The 20,507-nt window shown below is 46.8% G+C and overlaps 1 protein-coding gene across 2 annotated transcripts in view; it reads left to right on the top strand.

The window, feature by feature from the left end:
- Positions 1–19,146, top strand: part of clnk (cytokine-dependent hematopoietic cell linker) — a 284,911-nt gene extending 265,765 nt beyond the window's left edge. The window contains exons 15-19 of one of the 2 annotated variants that reach the window (XM_085965246.1): positions 2,057–2,085; positions 2,327–2,418; positions 4,405–4,482; positions 5,505–5,660; positions 17,738–19,146. In XM_085965246.1, the coding sequence (XP_085821372.1) occupies positions 2,057–2,085; positions 2,327–2,418; positions 4,405–4,482; positions 5,505–5,660; positions 17,738–17,866 (484 nt within the window). In that variant the 3' untranslated portion in view covers positions 17,867–19,146. The remainder of the gene's footprint in view (positions 1–2,056; positions 2,086–2,326; positions 2,419–4,404; positions 4,483–5,504; positions 5,661–17,737) is intronic. The other variant, XM_085965255.1, reaches the window with a different exon arrangement.
- The last annotated feature ends 1,361 nt before the right edge of the window (positions 19,147–20,507 follow it).

Below are 20,507 nucleotides of genomic sequence, written 5' to 3'. Positions count from 1 at the left end.
TACGTGGCATCCAGCTGAGACTGCATGAGAGCAGTCTGAGACTCAATGCCACCAACCATTGACTGCATTACAGCACTAAGACGTTGTGTGGCTTCCGCCTGTGCTGCAATAGAATCTGCCACATCGCCTATGACACATGTCATGAGGTCTGGATCCGCACTGTCTCTCAGGGAGTCCACCATCCTTTGCAGACTGCCAAGGATGGGCTCCATAATGTGTACAGAGCTCTGTGCAATGTTGGAGGCAGACTCCTCCACGCTCCTTACCATTGCCGAGAGGCTCTCAGGCACTCGCCATTGCATCTATCATGTCTGTGTGCATGCCCATTACCCTTCTTGTGAACGCCTCCCCATCGAGATCCTCATCTGAGTCGTGTGCAGCAGAACTCATGCACGAGCACACCCTCCATGGAGCTGGCTCCCGAGCTACCATTTCCCCCTGGCCTTGCTGCAGCCCACTCGTCCCCGGTGCGTCACCCAGTGCAGATCCCACTACTAAACTTGCCTCTAAAGATCACGTAGTGCCAGTATTTGAGGTGGTGCCTGCAGGTGAGAGATGCAGTGATGCGGTGCTTTCTTCCTCCTCCTCTTCTCCTTCCTCTCTCTCACTGGGAGGCTCAGGGACAGGCTGGTCATCTGGTTGCTGATTCTCTGAAAGCATAAAGTCACAATACTCACTTAAAGGTGAGGGCAGGGGGACAGGAAGGGAGGAAGGGAGCAAGGAATGCAGACAGGATAATGAGCTGGAAAGTGGGAAAGGCATGTGCTGTGAGGGGGAAGTGGGATGAGAGGAGAGGGGATGAACATACTGTTGTTGCCCCCAAGGGGGTCGACGTCGCCGACGGCCACGCCGCCCACCATCTGCTGCCCAATGACTCTCAGCACTTGCTCCTCCAGATCTATAAACTGCTGGAGCTGCGCATCACCCCCATCTGTTCTCTGCTGCTCCCTCCTATCGTGGGCGATCTTGACCTGCAAGAGAAATGAATTTGTGTGAGTCAGAGTCCAGCTATGAGTTTCGGAGATATGCCTGCCATAGTTGAATAGCTGTGATTGTAGGCAAGGCGTGAGATGTGGATGTGAGTTTGAGTAGGTGCAGATGCTTGGGGGTGAATGGTGGGGGTGAGGTGGTTTGTGCAGTGTGTAAAGGCTGAGGTTCAGATGCTGGTATGTAGGACCTGTTGAAGCATGTACTCACCTTGACCACCCGAGTGAGGTCATTGAATTTCTTCCGGCACTGTGTCAGGCTGCGTACGACCACACTACTGGTCAAGACCTCCTGAGCTACTTCCCTCCACATTGCCCTGAAGACCTGGGGCAATGGCCTCCTTCCATTGTCCAGGAATAGCACTGCCCTCCTTCACTCCACTCCCACGACCAATGCCTTCAATGCCTCATCCGTGAAATGATGAGCTCTCTCCCTGGGAGTGGGATCAGCCATCGCGATCAGGGGATTGAGTTTCTTGCAGGTCGCCTTCACAGCCAGCAATGTTGATAATGAGGATCTGCACAACGATGCAACCTCCACTTTACGAGCTGGAAGGAGCCAGTGTGAAGGATCATTCCTGATTGCATTGCACCTGAAATTCATTATCGCTCTGCTGGTAGCGCCCCTGTAGTGCCCTACTGAGGTCATTTGCGCTTGATTTACTGCTCCAGTTCTTTCCTGGAGCGTTAACCGCCAGATAAGAGGAAGCTTATAATCAATAGCCCCTGGTGCTAATTTTTCATGATTTCAAAAATTAGTGCCCCAAAGGCGGTGATACCAAATTTCTTGCCCTGGGTGTACATCTGCCCTTCGCCTGAAGTTTCTGTACCATTTGTGCATAAATAATGGTGAGTGCCATTAGCCTCACCGTTATTGTGACAGCAAATTATGGCTGATGATATTAGCCGCTCCAATTAATTTCTGATCCTCATTTCAGCATTATCTGCCACATAATTAAACATTGAGTTGGATTTATAGCAAATCTTCATAGTGGAACTGATAATTGATACAAATGATGTAAGTGATCTCACTTTTTCCTCAGTTTTAATACATGTTTTTTCTATGCTAGCTCTTTGCATCAAGCAGCACAGATGCCAGGTATTTATCTGCATTTGTCAATGATTAATTATTTATTGTTTATTGAATCCTATGTAGATTTTGTAACTTATATTTAGACTTAAGCCCTATGGAACCCATTTTGTGGAGTTCCTTCTATGATTATCAAATTAATGTTAGACATAAATCCACTGCAAAAATATGAGAATTACTTTGATTTAAATAATATTAACTTAAATGGTTCATATCAGTGATACAACCTTTAACTTCTCATGCTTAATAGTGAAACTATTGCAAGATTCTTCCAGGAGACCAAAACTTCAGTCTAGTCCTGATCTGCATAAACCTGAACATTTTCCCAATCCTGCTGCAAAGGTACAGAACAATGTTTAAATCAATTTATTAACCAAATCTAGCAATAAGTGGAATCTGTTTATTTTTATATCTGTTTATGATTTGTACTCCTAAGTACAATACAGCAGCTAATGCAGTGGCCCAGAATGTGTGGTCCTGATGACGGTGAATTGGAAGCGTTCGCCATCATTCTGCCTTTGAAACTGACCCTAACTTCAGGATTCAGCGCATGCACAGCCTAATGCAGACATCCTGAAGTTGCAGTCTGTCCTTTACTGCTCCTCCACAGGCTGCGCTGTGGACACCCCCACCTCACTCACCCCCACCCCGCCGCCCAGAGCCGGCAATCAGTGAAATCTCTCAAGTCCTGGAAGTTTCAGCTCTTCCATGGTAATTACACCGTTAAATATCCCATTAAAAGTCAAACCCAAAGGGATTAGGTGTAACTGAGGTTTTAACAGCATATTGACTGCTAAACAATGGCCCTGAAAAAATAATTATAATTTTGTGCAGTGTCAAATTTATCCATTTTAATAAAAATTAAAAATTTTAAGAAACTTTTAAAGAAGTTACAATTTTAAAAACTTTTGTTCATCTTTATTTCAGGTTTGCCTTTTCCCCATGTGAGAGCCCCAATCTTTGTTTTGCTCTCTCTAGCATTTTTAAAAAGTTAGAATTTTAGGAGCTTGCCCACTTCCTTGATCGCTGTCTGTGAGAATTCTGCATTTTGATTGGCTGCTTAGACAGCTTGTTGACATCACAGCAGCTTGCACGAGGGGATTCCCACTAAACTACGTTGATTTGAATTACGCATCAGAAAACCTGAACTTCACGACACAGAGATTGCGAGATTTTTGTGCGAAGTTTACTTTGGGGCCAGCGGCAAACAGCTTTGCTTCACCGCTGACCATCAATTCTAGGCCATTGTATGTGTAAAAAGCTGATGCTGCAGTCTGAGTTTAGTAATTAAATCTACCTGCATTTGAAATTAATTGATGGAAGGACAACATGGGAAGCGCAAACGCAGATTCCCTGCATGTGCTCCTGGTGGGCAAGGCTCGCTGCCAAGAGCATGATTTTGTCAAATTTGCTCTGCAGTGTGTAGACAGAAATGTTTTCTTTCTATAATAATTAAGTGATGGCTCCTTCAATGGCTAGAGAGTAAATGCACCAACTGGTAGGGGACTGACTCATACAGAGCAGTAGGTTCAATCCCTAGTCTGTGCTGATCTCAACCAGGGCAGAAGTAGAGCTGCTGCAATTCACTTCAGTGCTCCTGGGAGGGGGTGGGGGGGAGGGGGCGGGGTGTGCAGGTCACCTTGGGCTCCCAGTAACCATCGCTGTCTGGTGTCCCATGTCGCATTGTGTGTGTGGATTGTGGGGTGAGGAGAGGATCGCATTGTACCCTCCACAGTCGAATGCCAGTCCAGTATTTGCTATGTAGGCTCACAAATAAAGAATGGCAACTGGGATTAAACACTGCGGGGCTGGGGTCCCTGTGTGACCAAACCCAACATAAAGTGAGACCTTCCGGAGAGGAGGAGGGAAAAAATAAAATCTTAATTAAATGAAGTAGTTACTGATACAGAACAATGCAGAAACCAGCAGCAGAATGGAATGAAGCATTCGGGAAAGGGAATTCAGTCACGAGTTCAATAGCAGCTCGCCTCTGTGTGTCTTCAAACTTGCACTGGTATGCAACCTACTCGTGTGGAGGGTCTGGTTTATATCGATGCCAAGTTGGAGTATATAATTTGGTTGATTTATAGTAGCAAAGTCAGTGCTGGGGTGAATTTAAGGTGAATCCAGCATCAATTATCAGCTCTTAATATATTAGAGTTTGTTTCCACTGGAGCATTTGCATGCAGGATGACAAGATACTCAGGACTATTCACCGTCCACATCTTGCTGCTGAGTGAGAACACAGGAGCACAAAACAGTCCTTTGGGATGTTGCACCTCATTGCTCAAATTATTTCCCATTATTTACATTCTAAAAATATTTCAGGATTTAGAAGGAAACGTATGGTACATTGGTGCCTATGACCGCTATGAAGCAGAGGAGGCTTTAAGGATAAACAACAAGGTAATCAATTCTGTTACATTTACAAAGTATTTCAAATGGAGTCATTTGCTGTAAGTATTTGACATATCAATGTCACTTTCTTATTGAAATTAAATATCTTCCCAAATCTAAAGACATTTTCAGAAGCTTTAGAAAGTTCTCATGTTTATCCAGTATGATGTTGTATTTGTATTTTTGCGAGAACGATATTCCGTTGTGAAAATCATTTCTAGACACTGTGGCCTAGAAATTCAGTAAGGCCCCGCCAGGTCTTTAGCGCCCGAAATTTAGCGCTCGCCCGGATTCCCGTAGCGCCCACCTGAAATTCAGTTGCGACGGGCCAAGACGGAGGCGGGCGCTATTGCAGGGTTTGGCCGCCTCGCTTGGGGCGATGAAAGTCTATTTCAGGCATCCAGCTGCCGCTGCGCCACCCGATGCGGTGCGGCAGGCTGGGGTACTGCAGGCCTCCTCCTTCTCTTAAGGAGGAGCTGCCTGCAGCCGTGAGATCGCCGCTGGATTCCCCCGGCAAGTGAGCCCGGCACCACGGAGAAGTGCCGGGCTCGCGGGAGTCAGACGGCAATGCCGCGGGGGGGTGGTGCAGGAGTCCGGGGAGGGAGGTGCGGCCATGCGGCCGCCGGGAAGGCGGCCGGCCGCCCCTCCACCTTTATGCGCCGGCCTCTCGGAGCTGCAAGGCCCCGTTTTTCAAACGTTGTTTGCGGCCGCTGCGGGCGAGGCGGCCGCAACTGAATTTGGCCTTTGGCATGGAATCGCGTTGGAACCGGGGCGCTGCGCACACCGATGACGTCATCGGTGCCGGCGCAGCGCTACCGGCTAACGCCGCTGTTAGGGACCAACTTAATTTCGGGCACTAAAAAACTTCCGGCGCAACCCACTCTTTCGCCCCTAAGTGGGCACAAACGCGACTGAATTTCTAGGCCTGTATTTATAAAATAAAGTATTTGCTATATAACCAGTCAGAGGTATACATTGAGTTTATGCACTCTCTTGCTGATTCAATGACAGCTTGTTTTCTCTTCACTTAGAATGGTGCTTTCCTGGTGAGAGATAGTTCCAAAGGACTCCCCGATAAGCCATATGTGTTGGCGGTATACTACAGATATAAAGTTTACAGCATTCAAATACGATATCTAGAGGATAGTAATAAGTACGCTTTGGGGAGTGGGCTTAGAGGACATGATGTAAGTTTTCTGCTATTTCATTGCTCCAGTCTTCTGTAGTATATATATCACTTTTTCTGCATTCAGAAGGTCAAATTAATATTTAAAGGTGTTTTTAAAATTATAAAACATACTTTTGCAAATTAACTCTACTTTCAAGTTCATTTTAAAGTGCATAACTCCCACAGAGATCTGCGGTTTGTTCATTTTGGGAAATGGCTTAAAACTCAGAAGGGATGTAACAGTGACAATTACTTTTAAAAATTACATAAATTGGTGAATATGTAAAGGAACTAAAATATTGCAATTTTTTTTCTTTTTATAGATTAATTAAGTTTTTTAGGGGTTTTCCTCGGTCTATGGCCAGGCAATCCAGTGAACATTGGAAAATTGGGTGGGTTGAAGTGAAGCATGTAAATGACCCCACCCCCTTTTTCTTCCATAATGGAAGCCTGGGACACTTCTATACTTTGGACCATGTCATTTTAATTCAAAGAATTAACATGAGAAAATGCAGTAGTCATAATCATCCTGATACACAGAGTGGCTATTGGTGGATTTTTTTTTTACATAGGATATATGGCACAAAAACGGGCCATTCAGCCCAACCAGTTCATGCCAGCGTTTATGATCCACTCGAGCCTCCACCCGTCTTTCCTCATCTAAATCTATCAGCGTAACACTCTATTCCCTTCTCCCTCATATGCTTGTCCAACCTCCCCTTAAATGCATCTATACTTTTCGCTTCAACCATTCCCCGTGATAGCGAGTTCCACATTCTCACCACTCTTTGGGTAAAGAAGTTTCTTCTGAATTCCTTATTGGATTTCTTGGTGACTCTCTTATATTGATGGCCTCTAGTTTTGCTCTTCCCCACAAGTGGAAACACTCTCTCTGTATCCACTCTATCAAAACCTTTCATAATTTTAAAGACCTCTATTAGGTCATCCCTCAGCCTTCTTTTTTCAAGAGAAGAGACCCAGCCTGTTCATCCTTTCCTGATAATGTATACCCTCGCATTTCTGGTATCATCCTTGTAAATTTTCTCTGCACCCTCTCCAGTGCCTCTATATCCTTTTTATAATATGGTGACCAGATAGGTAGCTGATTCTTTCTATAGACCTACCTTTAGAAAGCATGTGAAGTATGTGGAAACCGTGCAAAAACACTGTGATAGTTGTCTCTGTTAAACTCGAACACAGAGGAAAATATTGGAGACTGTCCAGTGAGGGAACAGAAATGGAAGCATCAAATTCTTTGGAGCAAAATCCTAAAGCTCTGCAGCAAAAATATATATTTTACTTTTCTTTTATATTTTTAAGCCAGCATTTTCTTTCTACTTCACTCACACAACATGTCACCCTTGACTATAAACATAAAATATGTAGGATTGGTCTAATTCAGTTCTCACCTTGTATGTGTGCATCTCTCTCACTTTCCCCCATGTGTGTGACTCCCTCTGTTCTCCTTCCCTTCTATAAGTCATGATCGTCAGGAATTTCCTCAGGGGTTCTCCTGAACCGCACCAAAATCCACTGATTTTTCGCCAAAATTCTGATGGCTGATCGGAGAACCCCCCCCCACCCCCGAGGAAATTCCCAGCATATTCCGTCTGTCTCTCCCCTCCTTTCCATTCCCTCTTCCTTCTCCTGTTATTCCATTCTCCCTCCATCCTTGCCATCTCTCTTCCCTCCTTCCTTGTTTTCTCTTTCCTTCCTTTCTCTTCTTCTGTGCCGCTTTCTCCTCCTTCCCTTCCCTTTTCTTCTCTTATGTTTCTCCTTTTGAAGTTTCTCTCTCTTTTTCCCTTTCTGGTTCATTATGCCTCTGGTCCTTTTTTTGGTTCTCTCACCTTTTCTGGTTTATTTTCACTCTTCTCCCTTCTGCCTCTCTCGCTCCTCTCTATCCCTCCCCTTTTCTCTACTTCTTTCTCTCCTTTTCCTCTTCCTATTTCTTATTCCTCTTTCTCCTGTTTATCTCCATGGAGTGACTGCAGAATAGGAAGAAGATTCGCTCCTGAACCAGAATAAAAAACATGATTGGACCTGGCTGGGGCCACTAACAAAGAAGGCCAGAGGATAGGGTGGGGCTGTTGCAGCAGGAGTGGAATTGACCCAGAGCCAGGGCCAGGGTCAATTGTACAAGTTGCAGCACATTCCAAGTTCCCCTCCAAGTCACACACCATCCTGACTTGGAAATATATCGCTGTTTACTCATCGTCGCTGGGTCAAAACCCTGGAACTCCCTCCCAAACAGTACTGTGGGAGTACCTTCACCACACGGACTGCAGCAGTTCAATAAGGCGGATCAGGCTGTGCCTGTTTACACAAGACTTATAATTTTTCGGCATAATTACTTCGGAATAGCTGGGCAATTAGCCCAACTTTTCACCAGCATGTTGATTCCTATCAGGAGGTGAAAGGCGCAGCGAAGCCTCTGTGTAGTCGTAACTTGATAGATCGCAAGTTTGGGATTTAGCGCATGCGTTGGAAATCCCGAACTTGCGGTCAGTTTCGAAGGCGGTGTGACGTCGTACTCTGACAGCTCGCCATCATACCGACCGCAAGTTCAGGGCCATTAACTTTTTTTACTCATAGTTCCTCTTCCCGGCAGCAAACAAAACTACTGTTCTGCTTCCATGTGAAGGGTACAAAGTAGATTTATGAGGATGCTGCCAGGACTGGAGAATTTTAGCTATGAGGAAAGATTGGATAGGCTGGGGTGGTTTTCTTTGGAACAGAGGAGGCTGAGGGGAGATTTAATTGAAGGACCTAATGGATAGGAAGGACCTTCCCAGACCAAATACAATAAGTTGAGAGGGGGTGTGAAGATGAAAATACGATTGGCAAAGAGAGAATATGAGAGTAGAATGGCGGTTAACATAAGAGGGAACCCAAAATTTTTTACCGGCATGTAAACAGTAAGCGGGTAGCAAGAGGCAGGGTGGGGCCTATTAGAGACAAAGGAGGTGGTACATGCTTAGAGGTGCAGGGCAAGGCTAGAATACTCAATGAGTACTTTGTATCGGTGTTTACTAAGGAGATGGATGCTGACAAAATATCAGTAGAAGTGGAAAAGGTAGAAGCAATGTGTGGTAAACCACTTTTATCGTTCACTATCGTTACACTATAGTTATCACTGTTATATCGTTACTCTATGGTTATCACTGTTCACACTGTTGTATCACTATACGAGGTCGCCTCTTGTCATGCTGTTATACCTGGGCTGACCACTGCTGACTCCGCCCACGGCTCCACCTACCTGCCCAGGTATAAAGGTGGTCGACTGGCTGGTATTCCTCCTTGTTGGATCCGATCACCCACGAGGGTGGGCTCTGTTATTTAGCCAATAAAAACCTATAGTTACTTTCTTAACTCGTCGCTTTTCATTGGATAAATTGATAGGTATATCAATTTTATTGGCTAAATTTTAAAATGTCGTTACTTGATCAGCTAAACGAGCAGCCAGACGAGCAGCCAAACGACCAGCCAGACGCCCGGCTACAACAGCCACAGCAGCCGGCTTGGCTGCGAGCCCTCCAACCACCGTACCTGGATCTAAACCCACAGGCAGCAAACTCAGCCCTCGACTTCGAACACTGGCTGAGCTGTTTCGAGTCCTACCTGGGAGAATCCGGCGTGCCTCAGAAATCCAAGCTAAGAGTTCTGACCACCCAAGTGAGCCCTAAAGTATTCGCACTCATCCGGGACCTTAAAACATACGAGGACGCCATCAACCGGCTGATACGACAGTACCAGAGCCCGGTAAATTCCATGTATGCCAGACACCTCCTAAGATCCCGCCCGCAACAGCCAGGAGAGTCTGTAGATGAATTTTTACAGGCGCTACAAGCACTCGGCAGGGACTGTAACTTTAAAGCGGTAACGGCGGCAGAAAATACTGAAGACAATGTCCGCGATGCCTTCGTGAAAGGCCTGCGGTCCGACTACTCACGGCAAAGACTGCTTGAAGCAAAGGACCTCGACCTGGACAAAGCTGCAGCCCTCGCTCGCTCCCTAGAAGTGGCCCATCGGGACCTCGAGGCATATTCCAGGTACTGTAATTTGCGACCCTGGGACTCGGGACCGACCCCGACCGCAATACCCCCCACAGCACCCCCCCTGGGACCTACCTCAGCGTCGGCGTCCCGGACCCGATCAGAACCGCCACCCCCGGTACCGGCTGCGACATCGGACCCCCGCGATCGGGCCACCGGCTGCTTCTTCTGCGGCCAGGCGAAACACCCGAGGGCGCGCTGCCCAGCCAGAAACGCGACCTGCTCGAGCTGCCTGAAGAAAGGCCACTTTGCAAAGGCCTGCAGAGGGAGATCAACAGGGGCCAGCAGTGCCTCATGCGAACTGTGGGGGCGGCCATCTTCCATCAAGGCCACAGAGGCCAGCATCCCCACATGTGAGTCATGGGGCGGCCATCTTTGATCCAGGCAACCGACACCAGCAGTGCCTCATGTGAGTTGTGGGGGCAGCCATCTTCTCCGCCATTTTGTCCAACCTCGTGGGCGCCGCCATTTTACCCACCACGCTCGACCGCCACCGTGCCTCCAGACCCGACCACCGCCTCACCCGCAGACGACAGCAACTCGCTCAGCTATACACTAGCCTCCGTCACACTGGACCAAGCCCGCCCGCACCACCTGTCCAAGTCCATGATGGACATCAAAGTAAACGGCCACGCCACGACCTGCCTGTTCGACAGCGGAAGCACGGAGAGTTTCATCCACCCAGACACGGTGAGCCACTACTCCCTCACTGTCCGGCCAATGCGCAACCGGATCTCGATGGCATCGAGGTCCCACGCCACAGACATCAGCGGCTACTGTGTTGTGACCCTGTCGGTTAAGGGCACGGAGTATAAAAATTTTAAACTCCTCGTCCTGCCCCAGCTATGCGCTGCCGTCCTAATAGGTCTAGACTTCCAATCCCACCTCCAAAGCGTCACGCTAGCATACGGCGGACCCCTCCCCCCACTCACAGTCGACAACCAACAGATTTTAAACTGCCCACCACGTAACACCTGCGGCCTATCCACCCTCAAGGTCCCGCCACCTTCCCTGTTTGCTAACCTCACCCCCGACTGCAAACCTGTCGCTACCAAGAGCAGGCGGTACAGAGCCGGGGACAGAGCTTTCATTAGCTCCGAGGTGCAGCGTCTCCTGAAGGAGGGCATCATCGAGGGGAGCACCAGCCCCTGGCGTGCCCAGGTCGTGGTCGTTAAGACCGGCAATAAAAACCGCCTGGTCATCGACTACAGCCAGACCATAAACAGGTACACCCAGCTGGACGCATACCCACTTCCCCGCATATCTGATATGGTCAATCAGATCGCACAATACCGAGTATTCTCGACCATCGACCTTAAGTCGGCCTACCACCAACTCCCTATCCGCCCTGAGGACCGCCAGTATACCGCCTTCGAGGCGAATGGCCGCCTCTACCACTTCCTTAGGGTTCCCTTCGGTGTCACCAACAGGGTTTCGGTCTTCCAAAGGGAGATGGACCGGATGGTTGACCAGAACGGGCTGCACGCCACGTTTCCCTACCTAGATAACGTCACCATCTGCGGCCGCGACCGGCAGGACCATGATGTTAATCTGGAGAGATTCCTCCGTACGGCCCAACGGCTGAACCTCACCTACAATAAGGAGAAATGTGTGTTTAACACCTCGCGCCTTGCCATCCTCGGCTGTGTAGTAGAGAACGGAGTCATCGGCCCCGACCCCGAAAGAATGCGCCCCCTCATGGAGCTACCCCTCCCCCACTGTCCAAAGGCACTAAAGAGAACCCTGGGGCTCTTCGCCTACTATGCCCAATGGGTGCCCAATTATGCGGACAAAGCCAGACCCCTCATGAAGTCCACATCCTTCCCCCTTACGGAGGAAGCGTGCGCAGCCTTCTCCCTCATTAAGGGAGACATTGCCAAGGCCACAATGCACGCAGTGGATGAGTCCATCCCCTTCCAAGTGGAGAGCGATGCATCCGACTTCGCCCTAGCCGCTACCCTTAACCAGGAGGGGAGACCGGTGGCCTTCTTCTCAAGGACCCTACAGGGCCCTGAGATCCGACACTCGTCGGTCGAGAAGGAGGCCCAGGCGATTGTGGAGGCGGTACGACGCTGGAGGCATTACCTGGCAGGCAAACGATTTACCCTCCTCACCGACCAGCGTTCGGTCGCTTTTATGTTTAATAACAAGCTGAGGGGCAAAATCAAGAATGACAAGATCTTGAGGTGGAGAATCGAGCTCTCCACCTATGATTATGATATCTTGTACCGGCCAGGTAAGCTGAACGAACCCCCTGATGCTCTTTCACGAATTACATGCGCCAGCGCGCAAATTGATAGACTTCAGACCCTCCACAACGACCTCTGCCACCCCGGAGTCACCAGACTTTACCACTTCATTAAGGCCCGCAACCTGCCCTACTCCATCGAGGAGGTCAGGACCATGACCAGGAACTGCCAGACCTGTGCCGAGTGTAAACCACACTTCTATAGGCCGGACAGAGCAAGCCTGATCAAGGCCACCCGCCCCTTCGAGCGCCTGAGCATCGACTTTAAGGGGCCCCTCCCGTCCTCTGACCGCAATGTGTACTTCCTCAACATTGTTGATGAGTACTCCCGTTTCCCCTTTGCCTTCCCCTGCCCAGACATGACCAGTACCACGGTCATTAAATGCCTGAACGACCTCTTCGCCTTGTTCGGGTTCCCAAACTATATACATAGTGACCGGGGCTCCTCCTTCATGAGCGAGGAAGTCCGTCAGTTCCTACTAGCGAGAGGTATCGCTGCAAGCAGGACCACCAGCTACAACCCCCGAGGGAACGGGCAGGTGGAAAGAGAGAACGCGACGGTATGGAAGGCCGTCCTCTTAGCCTTAAAGTCTAAGGGCCTCCCAACTTCCCGCTGGCAGGAAGTCCTCCCGGCAGCGCTGCATTCCATCCGGTCACTACTGTGCACTGCCATTAACGCCACCCCCCATGAACGAATGTTTGTTTTCCCCAGGAAGTCGACTACAGGAACCACGCTACCAACCTGGCTGACCTCTCCGGGGCCCGTCCTGCTGCGAAAGCAAGTGAGGGCCCATAAAACGGACTCCCTGGTCGAGAGGGTGAACCTCCTGCACGCCAACCCCCAGTACGCCTATGTGGCATACCCAGACGGGCGGGAGGACACAGTCTCCTTACGAGACCTCGCACCCTCGGGCACTCCTGAGACACCACCGTTACCCCCCCCCCCACCACCCCCCCAATGCCACCCGAGGTAGATGGCATGCCGGAACCCCACGAGCCTTCGCCGACCACGCAGACACCAGCATTAACACCGGATAATGCAACACCGCCGCTGCGACGATCAGAAAGGCTTACGAGGCCTCCGGACAGACTGACATACCAGAACTGGTCGTACACTTCACCCCGCCGGACTCAAATCTAAACAAGGGGTGAATGTGGTAAACCACTTTTATCGTTCACTATCGTTACACTATAGTTATCACTGTTATATCGTTACTCTATGGTTATCACTGTTCACACTATTGTATCACTATACGAGGTCGCCTCTTGTCACGCTGTTATACCTGGGCTGACCACTGCTGACCCCGCCCACGGCTCCACCTACCTGCCCAGGTATAAAGGTGGTTGACTGGCTGGTATTCCTCCTTGTTGGATCCGATCACCCACGAGGGTGGGCTCTGTTATTTAGCCAATAAAAACCTATAGTTACTTTCTTAACTCGTCGCTTTTCATTGGATAAATTGATAGGTATATCACAATGGAAGGGGTGAAAATTGATAGACAGGATGTACTAGAAAGGCTGGGTATGCTTAGAGTGGACAAGTCACCTGGTTGCTAAGGGAATTGGGGGAGGAGATAGCAGAAGGGCTTGTCATAATATTCCAATCTTCCCTAGATGCAGGGGAGGTGCCTGAGGATTGGAAAGTGGCAAATGTGACACCATTGTTCAAGAAAGGGTGTAAGGACAATCCTAGTAACTACAGGCTGGTCAGTTTAACATCAGTGATGGGTAAAGTTTTAGAAACAATAATCAAGGAAAAAATTAATGGGCACTTGGAGAGGTATAAGCTAATTAAGGAGAGCCAACATGGATTTGTAAAAGGCAGATCGTGTTTGACTAATCTAATTGAATTTTTTAATGAATTAAGAGAGGATTGATGAAGGGAATGCAATGGATGTTGTCTACATGGATTTTTGGAAGGCATTTGACAAAGTACCACATAGAAGGTTGGTTAACAAAATTGAGGCTCATGGAATAGGTGGGTCAGTGGCAGCTTGGATAAGGAATTGGCTTAAAGACAGAAAACAGCGAGTTGTGGTAAATGTCTGTTTTTCAGACTGGAGGATGGTAGACAGTGGTGTTCCCCAAGGGTCAATGCAGGGGCCACTGCTTTTTTTGATCTATATAAATGACCTGGATATTGGAATACAGAGTAGAATTTCTAAATTTGCTGACGACACCAAACTTGGGGGTGTGACAAACAGTGAGGATGATACCAATCGACTGCAACATGACATAGAAAGGCTAGCAGAATGGGCAGACAAGTGGCAGATGGAATTTAATACAGAGAAGTGTGAGGTGATGCATGTTGGCAGAAGGAACAGGGAGAGGCAATATACACTTAATGGCACAGTTTTAAAGAGTGTGCAGGGACAGAGGGACCTGGGAGTTCATGTGCATAGGTCCCTGAAGGTGACAGGACATATTGAGAGAGTGGTTAACAAAGCATATGGGATCTTGGGCTTCATAAATAGAGGTATTGAGTACAAAAGTAGAGAAGTTATGCTGAACCTTTATAAAGCGCTGGTTAGGCCACAACTGGAGTATTGTGTCCAGTTCTGGTCACCACACTTTAGGAAGGATGTGAAGGCCCTTGAGAGGATGCAGAGGAGATTTACCAGAATGGTTCCGGGGATGGGGGATCTTAGCTACAAGGACAGGTTGGAGAAGCTGGATTTATTTTCATTAGAGCAAAGGAGGTTGAGGGGTGATTTGATAGAGGTGTACAAGATTATGACGAGTTTGGATAGGCTAGACGGGGAAAGGCTGTTCCCACTAGTTGCCAGTACAAGGACTAGGGGACACAGATTTAAGGTTTTGTGCAAGAGATACAGGGGGGATGTGAGGAAAACCTTTTTTACGCCGCGAGTGGTGATGACGGAAGTGGCGGAAATGGAGACACACAGGCCTAGAAATTGAGTTTGCCTCCGCCAGGGCTGTAGCGCCCGAAATTTAGCGCCAGCGTTAATTGCCGCTGCGCCTGCCAAAAATTCAGCTGCGCCGCGCCCAGACGGCTGCGGGCGCTAATGGAGGGTGTCAGCGCCTCGCAATGGGCGCTGAATGCAGGATTGCGGCGCTAATCCCCCGCTGCGGCACCCGATGCGGTGCGGCAGGCTGGGGTACTGCAGGCCTCCTCCTTCTGTTAAGGAGGAGCTGCCTGCAGCCGACCGCTGGCCGGTGGAATCGCACGAAAAATGAGCCCGGCACCTCGGAGAAGTGCCGGGCTCGAGGCCCACACACATCTGTGCCGCGGGGGGGTGGTGGAGGAGTCCGGGGAGGGAGGTGCGGGCAGGCGGCTGCCGGGAAAGCGGCCGGCCGCCGCACCACCTTAATGCGCCGGCGCTAAGTCCAGCAAGAAACTTTTGAAAAATCGTTGGTTGCGGCTGCCACGGGCGAGGCGGCCGCAACTGAATTTCGGCGTCCGGCCGCGTTACCACGGCAACCGGGACGCTGCGCACACCGATGACGTCATCGGTGCTGGCGCAGCGCTACCGGCTAACGCCGATGGTAGGGCCCAAATCAATTTCCGAAGCGGCTATAATTCCGGCGCAAGGCCCTCTAGCGCCTCTAATTGGGCGCTAACCCCACTCAATTTCTAGGCCACAATGTTTTCAAGGGGAAACTGGATCGGCATTTAAGGGAAATAAACTTGCAGGTCTACGGGGATAGAGCTAGGGAATGGGACTGACTGGATTGCTCTACAGAGAGCCAGCATGGACTCGATGGGCCGAATGGCCTCCTGCTATGCCGTTATGATTCTATGACCTATGAGAGGTCAATAACCAGGGGGATAGATTTAAAGTAATTGGTCGAAGGATTAGAGGGGAGTTGAGGAGAACCTTTTCACCCAGAGGGTGGTGGGGGTCTGGAACTCACTGCCCGAAAGGGTGGTAGAAGCAGAAACCCTCATTGCATTTAAAAAGTACTTGGATATGCACTTGAAGTGCGTTAATCTACAGGGCTACAGACCAAGAGCTGGAAAGAGGGATTAGGCTGGATAGCTCTTTCGGCCGGCACAGACACGATGGACTGAATGGCCTCCTTCTGTGCTTTAAATTTCTATGATTCCAAGTACAGGCCCAAAAGGATTTTTCTTCATAAAACAAAGGGCCTGTTGGTTTTTAAACAGGTTCTAAATTTCTCTCAGTATATTGACAACAAGATATCATTACAGGGTTACATTTTTTTGTTGTCAAATCATTTTCATTGAACGATGTTTTATACAGGCACCAATTTTTATGCTCCAATTACATGGGGCCTGAATTCACCTTGGATCTCATCTTTCTTGAGTTTGCATTCAACCACTATCCTTAACAGGCATCAAGTGAGAGTGTTCGATCACCAGTTGAAATTCACTCCAATTGCTTTGAAGTAAGAACCAATGTCCAGCTGCTGCACGTTTGTCACAAAACATTGTGGAACAGCTGAGGGTGTTGCTAAGGCAACAGGCTCTATACGACAATACGCACAGTGTCTGTGAGGACTCAGATTAATAAAAAGCTCCCAAGATCGAGATGCCAATGCAGCTGCTAAATAAGTCTGCAATGATGTTCAATTTGTTTCATATAAAAACAAAATGCAACATGGACACAGGGCATGATCAATCAAGGTCACCACATTGAACTATTTACAATTCATTATTTTTTTAAGATTAGTTTTACACATACAAAATCCGCAAACCATTGAGGGTCTTCACTGACATCAGGAGGTGTGTCATTTATTCTGATTAAATAATACAACAAAACTCGGTTGCACTTCTGAAATTAAACATAATTGGGGTAGAGTTTCCACTTTGGGCACAATCGGCTATCTGGGTGCAAATTGTGCCCAAAATTGCATTAGTTTTGAGAAGTGTTTTTTTCCGAGTTTCTGCTCAAACTCATTTGCATATTGGCGAATGTAAAATCGGCCATGAACCAGCAGCGTTTTAAAACTTAATTATTTTTTTTTAATTGCATTAAAAAATGTTCCTTGATATATTTAAGAGTGGTAACTTGGTGCTGTTTGATTAATACAGTTAAAAATGGGGCTATCACAAATATAAGCATTTTAATCAGAGTGTCTAGTCCACCATCTGTGAATCGATTTTAAATAACTGAAAATGACTTTAATAATCTATACAGAACCATTTCCTAGTTACATTGGTGTACAGTAGTCAGTTTAGTCAATTAAAAAAATTATATTCAAAAGCTTTTAAAATGTGCCTATTAGAGGCCTTCCGCCTAAACAAGCAGTTTAATTTTAAGAGCCTCCTCGAAATCAAGTGCAATTAGCAGAAACTCACAATGGTGATCAATTCTATTGGGGACGTGGCCATTTTGTGGGCGGAACCAACTTCTAGTGCAACGTTTTTTAATCAAGTTCAAACACGATTTGCGCTGAACGTAATTTGCGCTTGAAATTCTATGATCGCTTGCACTGGTTTTGACGATTTGGGCTAATTGCACCGAAAAAAACCAGCACAACTGAGCAGAAACTCCAGGCCAATTTGATTTGAAATGCTTATTTAAATCATTACTTAAAAGTACTAAGGTTATTGCAACTGCAAGGAGCTCTTTTTGATCAGAACAATGTTGCACTGATATAAAATTTTTGTCTTTACTGAGCAAAACTTGCACGGAAGATAATTTGCTTGTTTTCAAATAATCAATTTAGTAGCCATTTTCCAGTTCTAGATTCCCTACACTTTAAGGGAGGTTTAGGAGAAAATTGCCAATGAACCCAAGTATTATGCCTCTCTAGTTGGAACCTTCCATTATATTTTGATACTAAATGTGTCTATTTCCCCCCCACAGATATTTGATTCAGTGTCTGATATGATAGAAATCCACAAAAATATTCCTTTGCGATTAATCGATCGAAGAGATCAATCAGGAAGCCAAATGGAACAATGCACCCTAACCGTCCCACTGACACTGCACTGACAGATTGATAGTGTCACATGTTAATAACTTTTATCCTCACATATCTACATTGTATATTTAAAACTGCACTAATTTATTTTTAATGTAAATATATACATGCTAAAAACTCTAGTTTCTTCTGTACTTTTATGAAAACTTTTAAAAATAACTTGTTCAGATATGATACAGTTTATTGTCATTTAAGATAACTACAATACAGGAAAATATATCTGAAATAAAGAAAATGTGTTCTATTTTTCTTACAGAATGTAGAACTACAACTTTCAGCTGTTTCTATTGATAACATTATTTTACTTGGAACAGATGACAGGGAGTTACCTGTATGTTGTTTTGTAGTTGTACAATACGTTTATCACTTTCATGGGCAATGATGAGAGAAATTCAATTTGCTAGTTGAGGAAACCTGTGATGTTTGCTCACATTAACTGTTTGAATGTGAAAATAATAGTGCAAAAACATGGCTAACATCAAAAATAAAGTGGAATAATCTAGCAAAAGTACAGAGCAATATGATTCAGGACATGGTGAGAAGGTGCCACTGTCTACTTGTGATCTATAGAAATGATGATTATGCAACCTGCTTATAAACAATACTTACCAAATACATCCCTAAATATAGGGCCTGAAAATCAGCACGCTTGATATCCCAATGAAAGTGTCAGGACGCGCCTACCTGTGACCTCTAGCACTGACCCCATCAAAGTTTAATTGGTATGATGGGGGCAGGTGCCCGCGTAACTAGGGGTGCATCTCAGGAACCCGCCCGTCAGTCCTGACTGGAAATTCCAGCTTTGAGTTCCAGCTCCGGGAGGGATGGGGTGGAAGAATCCCCCGATACTCCACCAATCCTTTGAGAGGCTGCAGACATAAAAACCCTGGTGTAGGAAGTCCCTGCCTGCGCCCGCACCCACCCCACTCCCCACCACCAGCCTTACCATCTCATTCATCAATGAACATGTTTACGCCAGGTGGTGGCTCTGCACACATAAGGCCAAACAGAAACTTCAGGCCAACATCTGGAAATTGGCATGTCCAGGCCCATTTACAGCCCTTCTGTTGCACCGGAGTTATGATGGGGGTGCACTAGAAGGCGATTCTGGATCGACTGCTCATAATGCACCCTGCCCAATTTTCCTTTCCATTGAAGTCAATGGTGGCTGATCCAATATTGCCCATTTTACACCCCCACCAAAGTTGAAAGTTCCATCCCATTGTTCTTAATATACCTTTTGAAGTATAACATAAAAAATGTTTTAAAAATAAATATATTCTTTATTATGCATTGCTCTGTTAATTTATTTACTCTGTCCATTCTGCCTAATGTGAGATCCAATTTATGCATAACCCAATATAAGAGAGATTAAAAAAACACTTGCACTTCCATATTACAGAGTATTAAGCTAATGATGTTAAATACTCATGGGCATATAAAGAACAAGGTATGAGGCTCCCTGATGGCTTAGCATGTTTTTTTCAATGAGTAGCTGAAACAGAAGGCCCCTGGTTCAATCCCTGGTCTATGCTGAATTAGTTGATCTCAGCCAAAATAGCAGTAGGGGAGCAATAATTGGCCTGTGCCCCTGGATTAGCAGACACAAAACCATCCAAAGTTCCTGCTCAAAGTGCATGCAGGTAGATGTTGGTAGAGGACAAGATCTGACTCAGCTGTGAAGCTCAAATAACTTGTTGCCGTTCACCCATAAATAATGGCCACTTAGGTGCGGTACTGAAAGGTGATTTCACAGTGTATTGTGTAAATCATTTAGACTTTGACATGTCTAAATTATGGTTCAAAATATTGTGAGTTTCAAATACAAAATCCATATATAGTTTTGATGGAAATGCACTAGGCCAGAATTTGCTGATAAAATAATAGTGTCTGAACGACCCACGTTGTTATTAATAAGTAAGTCGGCCAGCAACTTGTGGTGAGGAGATACCGTGAATTGCGAATCATCGCAAGTTGCTGGATGATTTGCGCCACTCCGCCGTTAGCCTCATCAAAGCAGTAACTCGCCCTTAAACTCCCCGTGAGTTTCATGAAGTTGCTACATTTACACCTTAATTGCCCATTAAACTCATCACAGAAAGTTAAGTCTAGTAGTTATTAGCGCAAGTACCCTTTGAACAATGTGGTAATTGATAATGACTGCCAATCAAGCTCTCTGGCTCAGAAAGTAAACACCTTAAACTGTGGCGTCTCATTCCTTCGGGTAGTGAATTGTTGGAGATAGTAAAAATGTCAAATTTAGCATTTTTTCCTTACTTTTACATTCTGTCTCTTTTTTCTCTCTTAATCCTATCTTTCTTTCTCACTCTCTCTCTTTTTCTGTACCTGATTTGACATTGAATTCATCCACTCTAATTCACCCTCCTTCTCAGTCCTTCCTGTTTCTTTCTCAATCCTTTAATCTCATTGGTTAAGGAGATACTCTGTTGCTCCTGTTGTTCAGAGGTCCCAGGTGTGCCGTTGCCCTTGCCAAGCCCTTCTCAGCTCACGCTGCCAGCAACTTTGTGGGCAAAACATTTTTCAGCTGAAGGGTGCCGGATAAAATCTAACGGGACACACACCTGAGATTAGGGTTGCAAAATTCCAGGAATCTTTGAAAGAGGAAACTTTCCATGGGAATTTTCAGGAATT

Source organism: Somniosus microcephalus, chromosome 2 (assembly GCF_052327205.1).
Source record: "Somniosus microcephalus isolate GS21.2 chromosome 2, FLI_Smic_1.0, whole genome shotgun sequence".
Classification (NCBI taxonomy): Eukaryota; Metazoa; Chordata; class Chondrichthyes; order Squaliformes; family Somniosidae; genus Somniosus; species Somniosus microcephalus.
The sequence above is the reverse complement of the archived record's forward strand: the minus strand, read 5'-3'. Positions and strand labels throughout refer to the sequence as shown.